Raw genomic sequence first — 17201 nt, forward strand, 5'->3', positions numbered from 1 at the left:
AGGTAGACGGGCTCTGATCACACTCTCATCAGGGGCCATTAGCCTGCCAAAGGCCATCTTCTCAGCAATGTGTTGGTAATAATGATGACCGTGGTGATTCACTGATGAGTGCGCTCCACAGAGCAAAAAAACAGGATGCATCATAGATACCGTGCCTGCAGAGCAACTAACAGTGTTAAGTCTCCTGAGTGTGGCAGGATATCACATTTTACGAACCCGTAAGAGGTGTTGGAATTCATTTATTTCGCAAAAACAGGCAGAAAGCAAAAAAGAAAAAGAAGAAAAAAAGCACAAATGGAAAATTAGAAAAGACAGTTTATAAACATTTCTTCTGGAATGTTAGCTACGTAAAGCCATATGTCTCTTTCTCTCTATATATGTATCTATCTATATGTATGTATGTATGTATGTATGTATGTATGTATGTGTATGTATATATATATATATATATATATATATATATATATATATATATATATATATCGATAACTATAGTTTATATCTTTTTAAAAATAGTTTATATGGTTTGCATAATTCCATCCCAACAGTTTCCCCTGCCTGAAGGGGGTGATCAGACAAGTTGGCTTAACTTTCAGCTACAAGTGTCCATTCTTTAGGGATCATTTAGATTCCATTTTCTGCCCAAACTCCTTGATGGTGTCCGTGGCCTTGCCCGCAGCTTTTCCTATGGCTGCTTGAGTCTGCCTGCTGGTTTCTTCAGCAGCTTTGATAAGTCAGAGCAGAACAGAAGAGAAGTAAGCTAAGCAACAAATCCTCTAATATTCAGCTAATATTCAACTGGATAGAGTTGAATAAAAAATATTCAACTAATATTTTCACAGTGCATTCATTTGTATGATTGTCAAATATGATATTTCTCCACATTTCAAATTTTTCTAATAACCCGAGGAATTATTTCTAAAACTAATTTTAAACAATATAAAATTTGCATTTTATTCATACTGTTATAATAATTCCAATATTTCTATTTTGACTGCATTCATTTTTACAATTCATGTTTCCTTTTAACTGCTCTGCTTTTATTAGCAATTAAACATCTAATTTGGCAGTAATATGACTGACAGCTTGTGTCTGCCATCCATGCCTCAGTAAACACCAACTAATTACAGTATATGATGCTAGAAAGAAGGAATGTGCGCCTTACCTTTGTTGACTGTTTCTTTGGAGGAGTCTGCCACCTGCTGCACGGCTTCCTCAGCTGCCTGCACTGGAAACGCATCACAGGTTTTTAAAGTGACTGACAGCTTTTAAACTTCATTTTACTGCAAAATCTCTTAGAAAGAAAAATAAAATGCTGTATTAATTGCAGTACAACTCTCTTGATTCCAGGTCTGATGTCGATCGTATCACCTTGTAGCCACCGGTCTGTACCTGCAGTGTCTGTGACTCCTTTAGCGGCTGAGTGGCTCGTGCTTTTCAGGCCCTCAAAGGACTTCTTGAATGATGCCATGGCTCCTGTCTTTGTCCCTGCAGCTTCCACACACCCTTCTGACCTGAGAGCGGCAGGAGCAGCTGTTTAATACCCTCGGCTTGAGCCCGGCACCACCGAGCCTGCACGTTCCAGCTGGATTAACCAAAACAAAACCCACCCAAAGAGGCACGATCAGACTGGAATCCCAAATATGGCACCATTGTGCCAATGGCCAGAGCCTACTCAGCAGATTTTACACATCCTTTAATCAAACCCCAGACAAGAGTGAGCAAAAAAGATAAACATGCGAGGGCGACGCATAATAGATTCTTATTGAGGTCAACTTTAGAAAAGATTTAAAATGCGATGAGCGATCAGCGCAGTAAATGAGTTTGCACATTATTAAACAACGCTAACAAATGTGTATTTTTTAACCTTTTATTTACAGAGGATTTGTATGTCTGGCTTAACATGTAACCCTTTATATTGACAAGTCCTGCAATTTAAAGCACATATTGATATGACAACCATTATGATTTCAAGACATAATATATTGACTTTAACTTGATAAAATCTTCAGTACACACAAACAAACACACACACACACACACACACCCACACAAACAAACGTGTACACTCTGTCAGTTTCTAACAGATAGTTTACTGGAATGATTTCACAAGCAATCATAAAGATACAATGTAAAAAACTCTTACTTCAAGAAACGTTCAAATTAAACTTCCAAAGAAATGCAAAAAGAAAAATAGAATTCCACAAACAGGCATTGTCGACACTTAGGAGGATATTATTGTATTCATATCTGCTTGCAACCGGTCATATTTATTTTTTACCACTCCCAATGTCTCATTGGAAGATGATGAACATCTATTGCACATTTCTAAATACAGATACACACAAGTACAAAGTCACAAGCCCTGGTTCTGGTCTCATTTCATTGGGAGGGAATCAAGGAAATGAGACCGTGAGGACAAATCCTACATCTCAATAAATACCTACACCCAACACATTACATTAAGAACATGACATTTACAATATATAATAATAAAAGATTTGTCTTGAAGGAAGAACATTTTTCAGTGGGAATGCTTGTCTTTTTTATTGTTTTTTTCTTTTTTTTTTGCAACAGGAATATAATTGTAATAGTTTCAGCATTTGTCCTTTTTATTATTAGAAATATTATTGTGCTGCTGGTTGGACGGTGGCTTCGACTGATGCTCTTATGCTTCTGGCTCGTAGTCCTGGCTCTCCTGGGGAAAAGAAGAGCAAGTTTTTTTATGAGGATGGCCAGTAAAATTTGCAGCACACAGAAGCTCTAAAGGTAAATCTACATCTAAAATAATATTCAGCTTTAATGTGATTTAGCAGAATATATGATACAGAGTTTATTAGTCTCAGCAGACGGTAATGATGTCACTTTGTTCAAGCTGAGCTCATCTGTTCCTTCAGTGCTTCTCTCAAGCCTGCAGAGGGCAGCACAACACTGCACTTACATCGAGGACGCGCATCGTGAGCACACTCTCCATATCCTTGCAAGCCTGCACACGCCTCCACCACACATGATCATAAAAAAATAAATAAATAACACAGCCTCCAACAGTCTTATGTCATCTAATGTATTCACAAAGCCTTGAGTGATACTGGATGACACAGATTTCTTTTCAGATCCTCCCAGTGATGGCTTCGTTCACTCTGCAGCACTCAGACTCCATATTTACAGCAATGCAGGGAGACCCTGACATTACCCACAATGCATGAAGGCAGAGAGCGTCATCACCACACCCATTCAGACCGAGCTTGCACATCGCTGGTGTAGCAAAAGATGGGGGAGGGGAAAGAGACACGGAGGAGGAGGACAAGGATGATACACATCCGTGGAGAAATTCACTTTGAATTTGGATCTCAGGGAACGCCTCGGGTTTACTCCTTTTCCCAACTAGTGCAAGACTCCACTGATGCAAAGGATTATTAAAGTAAACACACAGAATATATTATTATTGGAAATCACATAAAATCTCAAAATAAATCTTATTTCACCCGCTTCAGAAAACGTATATATTCAGTGGCAATAACACAGGATCAGTGCTCTCATACTAGCACGATCAGCCCTTTGACATTATGTACACTGTATGATATTTTTATATGCTACCATCGCTATTTAAAATCTGTACTCAAAGCCATCAGTTCTGCACAGTTTGTCTCGCCCCTGACAGCCAAATTCCAAAAATAACCATCTGTGTCAGATTCACATACCTCCTTCGTGCACACGGACACACACCCAACGCTCAGTGAAAGTAGGTGGTGCTATATTCACTGTACTAGCTGCGTGGCAATTGGCTTGTTAAGTCCTCCGTTATCATTTCCACAGAAAGGAAAAAATTACCTCAGCGTGAGCTGTAGTGTTTGTGTGGGACACAAGTGGAGGGCAAAAGTGGAGTGCCATTGAAATCCAATACAGCTAAAATGTGTATCCATGCAGAGCTCGTGAATACTGATGAACCTCAATCTACGGTAAGTGAATGGACTCATCTCTGCCTGATGTCCACTACTCCACAGTTTTTTTTTAAAGGGTTTTACACAAAAATGATCTGTAATGTAATTATAGTCCAATTCAAAAGCTGATTCTTGTGATACTTTGATGACAGAGCAGAGCCATGTGTACACTTTGCGTATTGTAGGCTGATTACCTGCTGGGACTCATCATATGTCTCCCCTTCTGGCTCCAGCATTGCCTCTCCTTGGCCCTCCATGGCCTCCTGCCCATACTCCTCAGGCTAGAAAATGAGACAAACATAAAGAGATACAGAGAAGGAAAGATTTACAGAAACAGAAGCAATCATACAGATACGTCGTCATTAATACACTGTCAACCTATTTTTTTTACCATCAGGGAATTCTCAAAAATGACATTTTTTAATGCTCTTTCAAGGCACAGTTAAACTGGTAATAATTAAATCATAAAACGTACTGCAAGTATAGCCGTACAGTACCATTTTTTCTCAATTTTGGTTGTCTGTTCTGCAAAAGACAAGGTTGAGAAAACTACATTTCTTGGTTTGTCCAATTTCTCAATTCTCTGAGGAGTCTAGAAATCACTTCTGAACAATTAGACAACCTTGTGGGATTTCAGCTAACTGAAGAGCTCTATGGGTGACACAATTGCTCTGCCTGACTCACTACTTTGAAACTTTTTAATGGACTGCAATAGAGTTTTCTTTAGATATTTTGTCCCCTACAGATTGACAGAATCCCATAAAAAACATCAATCTGAGTCATATGCTGTGCTTCATGAAACAACCCTGTGACAGTGGTGTGACAGTGTATTGAAGGTAAAAAACTCTTTCTGGAAAGTCAGAACCTTCATAATATAATATAATATAATATAATATAATATAATATAATATAATATAATGACTCCAACAAACAGCCAGAAGCTACAAACAAAACATTTGTCCTGTTAACATATTTAGCCAGCGTTTTCCATGAAGTAGGGACTTGCTCTATTTTTGAGTGAGATTTGTTTGACAGTGTGAGCATAACATTTAAGAACCCTAAACGAAAATGGTGATCAACTGCTTGAAATGAGCACATTATAAAGAGTATATGCTATATATGAGTTTGTGGCATGATTCTGACTGTAGCTTTTTGGCCATACAGAGCTGTTAGTATGGATTTAAAGTCTTGGTCTTGTTGCAAGTCTATTGCAGACACTGAGCTGTGGGACTGGAGTGTGAGGAAAAGGCTGGCACAGTGTGCAGATAGAAAAGTCCATTAATCTGTCAGTACTTCCTTCTTACGGAACCACCCCGCAGCAGCTTGCACAAACAAAACTGTCTCTTTCTTCCACTTAAAAGTGAATTTCAAAAAAGAATCACTTTCTAAAACAGCCCTTCTCAATGGTGGGTAGTAGTAAACTCACTCAAACAGGAACAAAACAGGAGAAAAATATCAAATTTGATGGGGACTATTTTCAGCTGTGGGGAACACACACCTGAGTGATACTTGTTTGTAAGATCAGATCATTGCTGTTTTGCTTTACCAGCAATAAGAAAAGAAATCTGTATAACACAGGTGTAACACTATGGTTTGTGTGGACATACGACATGTGATGAGTGCTTCTGAGAGCTTTCTTAAACAGATAAAGCTCCACTGAAACAAAGCTAGTGGGTCAGCACCACACATTTATTTTTAAACCCAGCACTAATCAAGTCAATTAGGTCAGGAAAGAACAGCCTGTAATCCTGTGTGCTGTCTCAGGCTTGTTATTGCTGTATGCCCACCAACACGATTAGCATGGTCGAGGTTGCACAATGGGAAAACTATCGCTAGAACAGCCCTAATCAGATGGATCATTGCCTGAGAAAAAGTGAACATGAAATAGACTGTTTGCATCTGTATTTCTGATTGGTCAAGGATAAGACAAGGCAAGGCTTTTATAAAATGTTATAAAATGTGACACCTGAATGGGTTGTGCAAGGGAAATTTCGTGATTAGAGGCCAACAGAGCCAAAACTGAACTCAAAAAGTAGCTGTGTGCATTTGATCACAGTGTCAACAGTTTAGCAGTCTGTTGTGAGGGTGCTGAAATGAGGAGCTTTATCACTCAGATAACGCCTTCGAGAAGCCTATTAGAGCAGGCTGTCAGATTTACTAGATTAGCGAGTCAGTGGAGAGGGTCCAGCTCTGAGTGATGAAGGCTTAGGACCGGATGAGGACCTCACTGTGTCACTGACAGTCTGACAGAGATAGACAAAATGTCAACATACTGACAGCGCATCTCCAGGTCATTAAAAGGGAAGGAAAACAATAGAAAAGAAGCATCCTAACACAGCACGTGCCACTCAAATGTCCAAACTTTGCTATAAGCAGGTTTCACCGCTGCTGTGTCAAGTCAGCTTGATTTTGTGCCTTTCCTTGCATAATAATATCAGAGTGCCTAAAAAAATGATAAAAGCAGGGGATAGAAGGGGTGACACTGAGGTCAATGGGCAAGAGCATTCGGTGATGTTAGTGGGGGTAGGGCGTTAATGGAAAAGCAGTGTTTGCTTTAAGAGAGGTGATAGTCCCACAGAGAGATTGTTTCTGTCATAAGACACCTGAACAGTGATCTGCATCCTTAATAATCATTGAATGCAGCTCTGTGTGCAGAGCAGACTGGAGAAGTCCTCTTCAATGAAATGAGTATATAGCAACAAAGCCCAAGTCTATTTCAGTCATCTCCAGTTTTTTTCTTTTATAATAACTGTATAAAAGCAATTGCCAGTGTAGTATTCATCCTCAGCAGATGGAAAACTATTCCTCTAAACCAAAGACACGAGCAAACTCGTGCAGACAGGAAATATACATTTAGTACAGTGCATGCTTTTGCTGACAGCGGCAGAATGAAACAGTCCAAATGCACACTAGTAATTCTGTTTTGAAGTGACATGCAGATTCATCAGATTTGACCCTGCTGTCTAAATCTGGCTCTGCTGTCATCACGATCCTATCCAGGCTTTTATGAGTGCAACTTGGCGCAAGTTGCCAGCTCTAATTGAGGCATACGTTTGGAACAGATTTTTGTTTTCCACTTGTTTTCCGGCACATGTGCAGACCTAAATAAAGCCGGTCACTTATAAGAGTAAGTTGCTGCATTGTTAGCGCACACTGGGTAGTTTGTCATAATATGAATATCTTTAAGAGTGCACCCTACTAGTAATGCACGTTCAGTTTGATTTACTCATTGAATGCCAAACAACCTGTAAAAACTGTACAGAATTCCTTCTAAAGATATCAAATCTCAGCTTGTGCTCAAAGATCAAATTTCCATAAAAAGCCAGTTTTTCAAAGCAAAGTTAAGTTGGCAGACACACATGGATAAGAGAATGCATCATAGGAAAATTGAGGCTTCCCTACTTTTGGACACTAGAATGATGTCTTCTGCTTTTATTTTCCTTTTTAAGTCCAAGTCTCTTAAGTCCACCAATATTGTAGAAATGAACTGCTGTATTGCAACAATAAAGCTTGATAAAGAATAACATAAAAAGTAAGGTATATCATAAATAAATGTTTTAAGTGTATCCTATTAATCTTATAATGGATGCCTTCTAAATGAAAATGTTATTTTCTTTTTTTTTATGCTTTATTTTGCAGGAATTATGCAAGCTGAAGTTTTGTTTTTTTTAATGAAAAAAAAAATCAATTTAAAGACTTATGACATTCATATAATAGTTTAAATTTTTTTTTCCACCACTTGTTGTAATGCAATACTGATCCCACATAAGGCAACAATGCTGTACTCCTAATTCAAGTTCACAGGTAATTTATTTCCTGTGTGTTTAAACACTATGCAGTGCTGCTATTCTGCCTCACTGCAGGCAACAAAGCAACGTGTTACACTGTAAGGACGTGCAGCACATACGTTCATGTCAGCTGGGAACTCGTCCTTCTTCACCAAGCCGGTAGCAGCGACGATGTTCCCGACAGCTCCGGTGGTCTTTTCAGCCACTGGAGACACACACACAAACACACACACATAGTGAGAGAGAGAGGGAGAGAGAGAGGGAGACAAATGCAGATAGATTAAAAAGATGCATGACTGTGGTCCTCCGTTGCTTCTTATGTCACTACTGGACATAACAACCACTTACACATGACAAATTAGCCGTTTTCCAGTTATCAGTAGTATTTTACTACTGTAATGAAACCAGGCTTCGAACTCCAGTTAACAGAAATTTAAAGAGGTAACGAGCAGATGGGAAACTCACCTGTGCCCACGCTGTCTTTGGCCTTGCTACCTGAATTGAGAAAAAGCAAACTGTAGTCAGAAAAGGCACAGATTCTTTTACAAATAATTAACTATTTGAAGTTTGGAGATTAGTTTTCTTCGTGTGAATGTGTGTGTGCGCATGCGTGTGTAGGTGCTATAACTTTACACTTCTCTGATGCTAATGACAAAAGCAATGCAACAAATGGCTTTAAATGAAATCATCAAAATGATTGTCAAGTCTGAATCTGACTGCCCTTATTATTTGTTAAAATTTGTCATTTTTAAGCGATGTACTTTTCTTTACTACTGAAAAGTAAAAAAAAAACAAAACAACAACAACAACAAAACAAAAACAAAGAGGGCAACGTCTCTGCAACTAGGTAAGCTCAGTGTTTGCCCAGTGATTGCATTGATTTTTTTTTCTTTTTGCATTTGGCAAAATAAAAAAAACTGGTGACCAACTGTTAAACTGTGGTTGTGTGAAAACCCTTAACTTTTGATAACATAGCGATTGCACAGATCAGCTGGTGGTAAACAACCTCCCTCCAAACAGTTGTGGTGTGACTCAGATTGGCTGCAATCACTCTCAGACAGATTCGCAATTGTTTGCAAATCATTTTTTATCTATTTAATAAAAGCAGTTAGATAAGCAACATGCTACAATCAGCACCGATGAGCGCAACTCATCTGCAACACATCTCTTTTCAGTAGGGCACTCAACCCAGCTGACCGTACTCTGTATATATTCCTATACAGAAGCAATCATTCGTATCATTTTGCAATTAAATCATGGTTCTACAGCAATTACATCACTATTTGTGGAAGATTCTGAGTCTCTGTGTTTGTACATGGCAACAGAGGTGTGATTTTTGATTGTTTATTTGATTTAATTAATTATAACAAATAAATTGCAAACAGTTGCTAACTTGACCACATTTGCAAACTAGCAGCACACTGACTCCCTCCTGTTCCCTTTTTATTGCATCTTGATGCACCAAGATCCCTTTGAAGACAGCAACTGACTGCAGCTGGTCGTCGACGCAACTGTTGCAAAGGCAATGAGATCACAGGTTCACTGCACATGCTTGCACTAATTTGGTCACACTGCAGTCTCCAGCCACTGTTTTCCTACTGTGAGTGTAGCATTATCCACCTGATAGCACAGTTCCTAATATACTGTTCCTCCAGTGCTATATGTCGACATGACAAAAAGCTGCAGTAAGTTCCAGAGTCCAGAAAACCTCTTGTGATAAACTGAAATTGAATTAACATGATTACATTTGGACCATCACCGCCAACCAATTACTTTTCATAAATACTGTAATATCATTTTTGTTTATCTTTCACTGTTTGCCTCAGGTCCTGGAGAACAGTGGTGGCTACAGTAGTCGGGCTTCTTGGTTTATTGTAAGGACTTATTAAACCACAACCAAGCCACTGTTCAGTCCTCTGATCCATATTCTTTGGCAGTTGTCATCCATCTACACGCTGTACTCCATCATGCTATTGGGGCAATCTACTGCAGGCCCCATCCAGTTCTGATCACTCAAGCCCTGTCATCCTCTTTATTGTGCAACAGTCAGTGGACTTATTGGTCCCCGAGGGCCTTTAAAAACCAACAAAAAAAGAGCAGAAATAATGAAGTACAGAAGCCACTCTTCAAAAGGCGAGCCTCAAAGCAAAGCATACAGTACATCTGAGTGATGCCTCCATTTAAGTTTGGCTTTGGTAAATTGCAGCTATTGCGCAATGGAGCACAAATGGAAGATAGCTGCAGGTGTGATTGCCAAATGATATTAGAATTATTATTCTTCACAAACTGACTTTGGATATTTTTAGACTACGGATTCAACAAAACATCTGCAACATTTTCCATCATCAGGAAAAAAGGGTTGATAATGATTTCTTGTAGTGTTTAAGTAAAAAAAAGAAAAGAAGGATGGAACAAATTAGCACTAATGAAATGATATAGTTGAAACCGATTACAGATAAACGCTATTTTTTTGAACTGCAAATGTTAGCAAAAGCGATAACTGTGTAAACTAAATTTCCATATGGTTGGACTGATGCTGTGTGACTGCAAGGGTCTGCAAAATAAAAACAGTTTTTAATGTGATGCTGTAAAAAAATACTAATTTGTCATAAAAAAATAGGAAACAGATGCTTTATGAATAGCATCCTATACTATAGGGGTTTCTCTTTCCCACCTCTGCTTGCCTTTCTCAGCCTGACTGCTCAGTTCAGGTGGTTGGGTGGTTTGCAGCTGCAGCAGCAGTAGCAGCTGTCAAAAGGTGGGCCACAGTCCTATTAGATCACTCTTACCCCTCCTCCATGAGGGACTGTCAAGCATATCACATACAGCTTTCTAGGGCACCACCATATTCAACAGCGGCATGTAGAACCACAGAGACACCACAGAAGTGAGCCTTTCCTGCCATTGCGTTAACAAGGACATGATGAAATTGGTTCTGCACATGTTTTGACTACAGTCTGATACGTTTGGTGGTGCTGATCAGTGACAGGGACACTATGCTAAATGTGTAAGATAATGAGATTCCACCGAAATGCGAACACATTTGACAACCTGTGCTGGATGTGTGCTCGATGTTGTAACCCATCATATTGTTGCGGAATCAATTATACAAGCTGGTGACTGTAAAACAAGCAGGAGGCCTGTCACTGGAAATTTGGTTCCTCTCACAACAACTCAGCAGCTGACAAAATAAATTCCAAGCAGGCCTGCTCCGCGTCTCCTGAGTCACACTGATCTCCCGACTAATACGTAAGTAACTATTTGTCATCACAAACAAGATGGGGAAAGTTGCAAATAAAGACTGCTGAAGTGCACCTGATAAATCACTTTGTCGATCAATGGAAACTCATCAGCAACTCTTTTGATTAACAGCGCGAGTCACTTGTGGCATCCTCTACCAGTCGTGAGGATTTGCTGCTCTTCTCATCTTATGTATTCACACAGAGAACACGTTCTGGTTTTTGGTATGTTGATTAAAAGAAAGCAGCCAATCTGAAGACACCAATGTAAATTTTAGAATAAAAGATCATGGAAACTGTACAACTCAAATGAGTAAAATAAGAACAACTGCTGAAAATGTGACTTTTGATTAATTTTTTTGAGACATTAAATCATCAGATTATCAACAAAAATGCTGGGATATTAAATCTTAACTGACACCAGTACATAATGAATTACACTGATTACTTGAGTAATTTATTAGCACTACCTTTACAGCATAACAGAAAATGATTTAAATGTTTTAAATGTTGAGAAATACCGTATTATCACCCTCCATTGCTACATCTATTTAATTAATGATTGAAACCAAGTGATATAGATTGGGTTAATGATGCAAGCTGCATATCTGACAACTACACTTTAAATCAGCAGACAGATTTGCTCGTTAGTTGCAGGCTGTCAATGACAAGTTAGCCAGCACTGAAAAGCACAAAAAGCAGGCCTGCTCCTCCTAGGGTCTGTTTGTCCCTAGGAGGAGACTGCTGACACTGTTTTACAATCTGCTGCTATCCAATCCACAGGCATGTTGCAGGAGCTGCTCCCACCATCAGCTGCCCCACCCCCACTCCTATTTCCATCTCCTTCCCATAACCTAGACAGGCCACAAGGACACCCAGATTCCTTGTATCACACACTTCTACGTCACAACGAAATACTTTGAAACAGAGTTCACTACTATTATTCTGCTGAAATTGAGAGTCAGGGCTGGATTACTCATTTTTGATACGCTGTGGTATTTTACACCAAATCGGCTTGCAACATTAGAACAAAAATATTGATCAGCTCAGAGGCTGGCTGGTTCATTATACTGCCGCCACTCAAGTGAACGACACTGGATTTATCAAAGGAAGGCACTTGGATGCACTTTCTGCACACAATGAGCTATGGATAGCTGTAATATTGTCCCTTAACTGTGAACTGAGAACAAACAAAGACAAACATATATAGGCGAACAATGCGTTCAGCCTCCTGCTTGTTTGTTTCCTGTATAAGAGATTTACACAGTTAGTAAGAAGAGCTACTGTATAATTGAAGCATTTGATTCAGGATGTATACTGCATGATCTAAGTCATAAAATATTCCTTGAGCTTTTCTACAGCTGCTCCTGCATGTAGCGGGACGATAACAGGCGTGTGTACAATTTGCATGCAAATAATCTGCAAGCATACATTTGTGATCATCTTACCTACAAACATGACTCCTTCCTTTGTCTTTTCAGCAGCAACTGCAACTCCTTCCTTGGTCTTCTCTGCAGCCACAGCCATCCCCTCTTTCGCTTTAGACAAACCCTTCATAAACACATCCATCTTGGCCAAGCTACTGTGGAGAGAAGCACCATTAGCTGATGTCAGTCAATGTGCAGCCTTTGTCTTATTTATACACATTTAAAGCCTCATTATTAATACGGGAGGGTAATTATTTTATTCCCATCCATTTTTTATGAACCTTTATATATTCCAGTCTAATATTAGAGCATACATTATGAGAAGAGAAGGCAGCACCGCCTCCTGTGGTGGATCGTGACAGCCACACTCCAGCCATCAGGCTGTAGTAAAAACCTTCTGTTCACTCATGCATTCAACCCCATTTTTCTCCCCCTCACACCCTCCTCGATGCATGAAATATTCAGAGGTAAAAATATTTCAATGAAATGGTTAACCCAGCAGGCAACTCATTAATTATTGCTCGTCTGTAACGCTACTCTTAGTAGCAGAAAGATGACAGGATGACTGCGCCGGGCCCCCTTTTTTAAAGGACTGCACGGCGTATTACGATAGAAGGTGGCATCTATTTCCAAGAGCTACATGGCGTTGCTGGGGGAAGGGAAACGCGGTGTAAGATAGGATTTCTGCACGAATAACGGTTTTAGCGACGAATTGTGTGGTGTGGAAGCGATACGAGGCTGCCCGATTACACGCGGGGGGCACATCGCGATGAAGCAGACTAACAGCTGGTATTCTTCATTCTGGCATTACACACATCCCTCCGAGTCCCATCCTGGATGCTGCAGGTCAAGGATGCAACAATGATTAAAATATGCACCAGTTCACGTCGACCGATTCCCACGTTCACATTCCGCCCCTGGCTTTTGTGTCTTTTGTACGTGCATTATCTTCCACGTACAAACAAACAGTACACAGAAAAAAAAATATCACGATCATTACTAGTATTTTTTTTTTTAATGCATTTAATAGTATTTCAAGCACGGTGCAAACATTCCAGTGACGACGCTCACATACATGGCTCTCAAACGGAGGTGACCTCTATATGTTCAGGAATAATAATAATACTGGATTAAGCAGTAGAAAAACGTGTTCTTACCTATTTACAAATAGCCTTCGACTTGTCCCCTTCTGATACAGTCGAGTCAAACTACCGTCTAAATGGGAGATATCTTCAAATGATCACTAGGTGGGCCTTCCTCGGGCAGATCTCCACCAACAGGGACGGCCCCCTTCACAGTGCGGCTGAGACGATCACGCCCCCCCACACCCCCCTCCCCCTCTCCTCTCTCCACCATTGCCTATTGATCCCCTCATGTGTCACAGCAAGGAAAAAAGGGCCACTCCACGTTACCTCGCCCACTTTTTTTGCAATAGTTACACCATGTGTCATTAGGACAATAAATACATGAAAATCTACGTTTCTTCTCTGGACATACTACATACTCTGCTGAGCATATCCATCTATCTATCTATCTATCTATCTATCCATCTATCTATCTATCACTTTCTGTTTGTGAACTTTTATTAAATGAAAAACTGCTAGAGCTCAGTTTTTCTATAGCTGGTCTCCATTTTTGATTTAACTGCTGGAACATCTCACCTTCCACTTATCCAAGAGCCATTCTGACTTGTATTAATACCCAGTTAACAATCGCCAGAATATGTTTTTAATCCCCTATAAATTACACATCTTTAACATAAAGAACAAGACAATATGATGCAAATTTCAGTGGATTAAATAATAACATGGCTAATCAAATACAATTTGAATATTAAAAATTTGTTATATGTAAAAAAAATAAATAAAACTTTTGCTTATCTGTTGTTTTTTCTATATGTTAAGCAGAGGCACCATTGTCTTATATATTTTGGATGCAATTAACCTGCAAATTTAAGAATCTGCTATAATCTTACCGGAAAATGGTAGGTTTGACCCATTTTAATATATGAGCTTTATATATGGGATGATCGTGGCTCAAGAGTTGGGAGTTCGCCTTGTAATCGGAAGGTTGCCGGTTCGAGCCTTGGCTCGGACAGTCTTAGCTGTTGTGTCCTTGGGCAAGACACTTCACCTGTTGCCTACTGGTGGTGGTCAGAGGGCCCGTTGGCGCCAGTGTCCGGCAGCCTTGCCTCTGTCAGTGCGCCCCAGGGCAGCTGTGGCTACAATGTAGCTTGCCATCACCTGTGTGTGAATGGGTGGATGACTGGATATGTAAAGCGCTTTGGGGTCCTTAGGGACTAGTAAAGCGCTATATAAATATTTACCATATAATATGTCGAAATATTTCTTATGCAATGTGCATGCCTTTGTACTCTTTGTTTAAACTATAACATGTACCCGAAGTGTTTTATTTGCTATACTGCACACCACAGTCTGGCATATAACCATTTAAAATGCCTTAAGTGACAAATGTAACCACATATTGTGCTTTATGGATTTCTGCAACTTCAGCTGTAACTGTTTTCTGCATTCAGCTCACTTACAGTAATCTCAGATTATCTCAGATAGATAAGACTAGACTCTTGTCTGTAATCTAACCATTTCTTTGGCATATTGGCATGCTATGTGCAACACGAGTGTGATATCAGGGTGATACCACTTTGTGCGAGAGGTAGGGGTGGACTGATTCATGGTGATGCTTAATGAGATCGTGCCCTATTTACCAGAAACATAAAGAATAAAGTTAATGATATTCTCAGAAGTAAAACATTTTTTATGTAGAACTAATTACTGTGAAAAGTAACTCAACAGGACGACTATCACGCGTGTCTTAGTATAACAGTTTTTTTTTCCATTTAATTCAGTTATTTTTTATTTTATCATGGATGTTCGGATTTTATGACTACAGCAAAAGATCCTCAGCCAATCAGAGTCACGATGACCTCAGATGGACTCGTGATTTTCCTCGAGCAGTATATTATATTTAGGCAATTCACAGGCACAATTTAGGGGGGAAGGGGTTAAACACCACCCCTCCCCTTTTACCCCCCTTTCTGACGTATTTGCGCTGACGCGATTCATGTTGTAATGGGAGAAAGATTGCGAAATCCTCCTCCCCCCTCCTTCATCCCGAGAACCCCCCAACCCCCATTCTGAGGAAATCCCACATAGCCGCATCTCTTTGAATCGTCCAGCTCTCTCACGTTTGTTCTCGGCTGTGGCTTGTGTGAGAAGGTGACCCATAAAGAGCCCGCAACGCATAATCAAACAGTAAGGTTATCTCCTCCCACAACTTACGAACTACACCATTTAATGTGCGATCTACTCCTCAGTTTTAAAAAACAAACAAATAAATAAAATCCTGTCCTTATGTTCAAGAGTCACGGGACGGTGCTGTCCGTGGTGCTGAAGGGAATCTCTGTCCATGGTGCTGAGCTGCTTCAGTCAGTATTGACACAGCCCCGGAGGACGTGGTGCAACATAAAAGAGGATATAAACCCCCTTCCAATCATCCACAAACAGACTTCAATAATTTTTACATACAGTCAGCCCAGATGTCTTTTTCTCCATTTTGCTTTCAGCCTCAGAGGCTGAGCAGAGGAACTCACATGTTGGTTTCAGCACATGGCTGTTTGTAAATGTAAGCCACATCTGCCCTCTTGTGGTCTTAAGGACATTTTCAGCAGCAAACATCTAGGCTGTAGGAATAATTAGCATGTACATTTAAAATAAAAGTATGTAAGCAAGTTACATTCAGCATTAACAGTTTGTTACAGATCACTGGAAGGCAGCTTTTAAAAAATTGTTCTGGTAAAATAGATGTCACTCTGTGGTGTGTAAAAATAAAAGCTTAGATTTTGCAGTTCATGTCCAAATATCCACAACAAGAAAGAAAGAAAGAAAGAAAGAAAGAAAGAAAGAAATCCAGTTCTTTCAGGTAAATCAAACCAAAGAATTAAGGTGGCTTTTTTTTTACACTAAGTGTTTATAACAAGTGAACATGTTGTTTTCATAATACAGTTTATGCAGTTACATCTGTTTCTATGGCTTTCTACTGGCTTCATGCATCACAGCCACTGGACACAGCTGAGCCCCAAACACAGAGAGCAGCACAACTTGAGATTCATCTCTTCAAAGAGAAGATGGTTTTGTTGGAGTTGGCAGATTTGAGGCAAGGCTCTTTTTTTTAAAGTCCCTGAAGGCTTTATAAAAGTTACCAAATCAACTGACACAGTCAATAAAATGCACAGAGAGGATTTAAGTCAGGTCATATGGCTGATACATGTTTCTTATAACAATGGAGGTGATCATTACTAACTATGTATGTCAGTACTGATCATTTAGTGATTCATATACACTCATATACCTTCTAAAATGACTCATCATCAATCTAACATGTTTGGTTCATGGCTATTAGCATCCAGCAACTGTTATTTCATGCTGACTTGACAGATTTGGTCTGTTGTTGCAATAATTAATTATTTTTAAATACAAAAGCTAATCAGTGCCGCTTGAGCTGTGATGCTAACAGATACAGTCAGACTGGGACTGCGAACAGATTTCACATCTGTGATCGTGGTGACTAATGACTGTAGGCGTACTGTTAAAACGGATGCTGAGATTTAAGACCTGCCACTCAACCATACAGGAAAAGACACAGATGCCCCTGTCGTTTAAGCTCACAATAAGGTAGGCACAATGACATTAAGAACTTGTTAATTTCAGTTAATTTCTTTTTTTAAATTAAAATATTAACTTTTAACATGTTTTTCTTCCACAATTGTTACTTGTTTTGTTATGGACT

The 17201-nt window shown here is 39.6% G+C and overlaps 2 protein-coding genes across 4 annotated transcripts; both read right to left on the reverse strand.

Moving 5' to 3' along the window:
• Window positions 1-620: 620 nt before the first annotated feature.
• On the reverse strand, window positions 621-1471 carry adirf (adipogenesis regulatory factor). 2 transcript variants are annotated; one of them, XM_085369441.1, is made up of 3 exons: window positions 1393-1471; window positions 1166-1228; window positions 621-724 (listed from the first exon to the last, which is right to left on the reverse strand). In XM_085369441.1, the coding sequence occupies exons 1-3, from the start codon at window positions 1469-1471 to the stop codon at window positions 621-623; spliced, it is 246 nt and encodes an 81-aa protein (XP_085225567.1). The 2 variants fall into 2 exon arrangements, with proteins under 2 accessions (XP_085225567.1, XP_085225559.1); XM_085369433.1 differs by having other exon boundaries at window positions 1372-1471.
• Window positions 1472-2668: 1197 nt separating this feature from the next.
• Window positions 2669-12537, reverse strand: sncb (synuclein, beta). 2 transcript variants are annotated; one of them, XM_085369460.1, is made up of 5 exons: window positions 12417-12537; window positions 8195-8224; window positions 7849-7934; window positions 4136-4222; window positions 2669-2695 (listed from the first exon to the last, which is right to left on the reverse strand). In XM_085369460.1, the coding sequence occupies exons 1-5, from the start codon at window positions 12535-12537 to the stop codon at window positions 2669-2671; spliced, it is 351 nt and encodes a 116-aa protein (XP_085225586.1). The 2 variants fall into 2 exon arrangements, with proteins under 2 accessions (XP_085225586.1, XP_085225577.1); XM_085369451.1 differs by having other exon boundaries at window positions 2669-2698.
• Between the last annotated feature and the right edge of the window lie 4664 nt (window positions 12538-17201).

The sequence above is a fragment of the Diplotaxodon limnothrissa genome, linkage group LG2 (genome assembly GCF_057381915.1).
Source record: "Diplotaxodon limnothrissa isolate DT_005_m linkage group LG2, D_limnothrissa_male_GT1.1, whole genome shotgun sequence".
NCBI lineage: Eukaryota > Metazoa > Chordata > Actinopteri > Cichliformes > Cichlidae > Diplotaxodon > Diplotaxodon limnothrissa.

What these genes read in the sequence shown, in the direction of transcription:
- adirf (XM_085369433.1), bottom strand. Translation starts at nt 1,471, where the DNA reads ATGGCATCATTCAAGAAGTCCTTTGAGGGCCTGAAAAGCACGAGCCAC. An exon ending in TACAGACCGGTGGCTACAAG is followed by an intron (nt 1,229 to 1,371) that starts GTGATACGATCG and finishes ATGCGTTTCCAG; the next exon opens with TGCAGGCAGCTGAGGAAGCC. An exon ending in CAAAGAAACAGTCAACAAAG is followed by an intron (nt 725 to 1,165) that starts GTAAGGCGCACA and finishes GACTTATCAAAG; the next exon opens with CTGCTGAAGAAACCAGCAGG.
- sncb (XM_085369451.1), bottom strand. Translation starts at nt 12,537, where the DNA reads ATGGATGTGTTTATGAAGGGTTTGTCTAAAGCGAAAGAGGGGATGGCT. An exon ending in GGAAGGAGTCATGTTTGTAG is followed by an intron (nt 8,225 to 12,416) that starts GTAAGATGATCA and finishes TTCTCAATTCAG; the next exon opens with GTAGCAAGGCCAAAGACAGC. An exon ending in CATATGATGAGTCCCAGCAG is followed by an intron (nt 2,699 to 4,135) that starts GTAATCAGCCTA and finishes TCTTTTCCCCAG; the next exon opens with GAGAGCCAGGACTACGAGCC.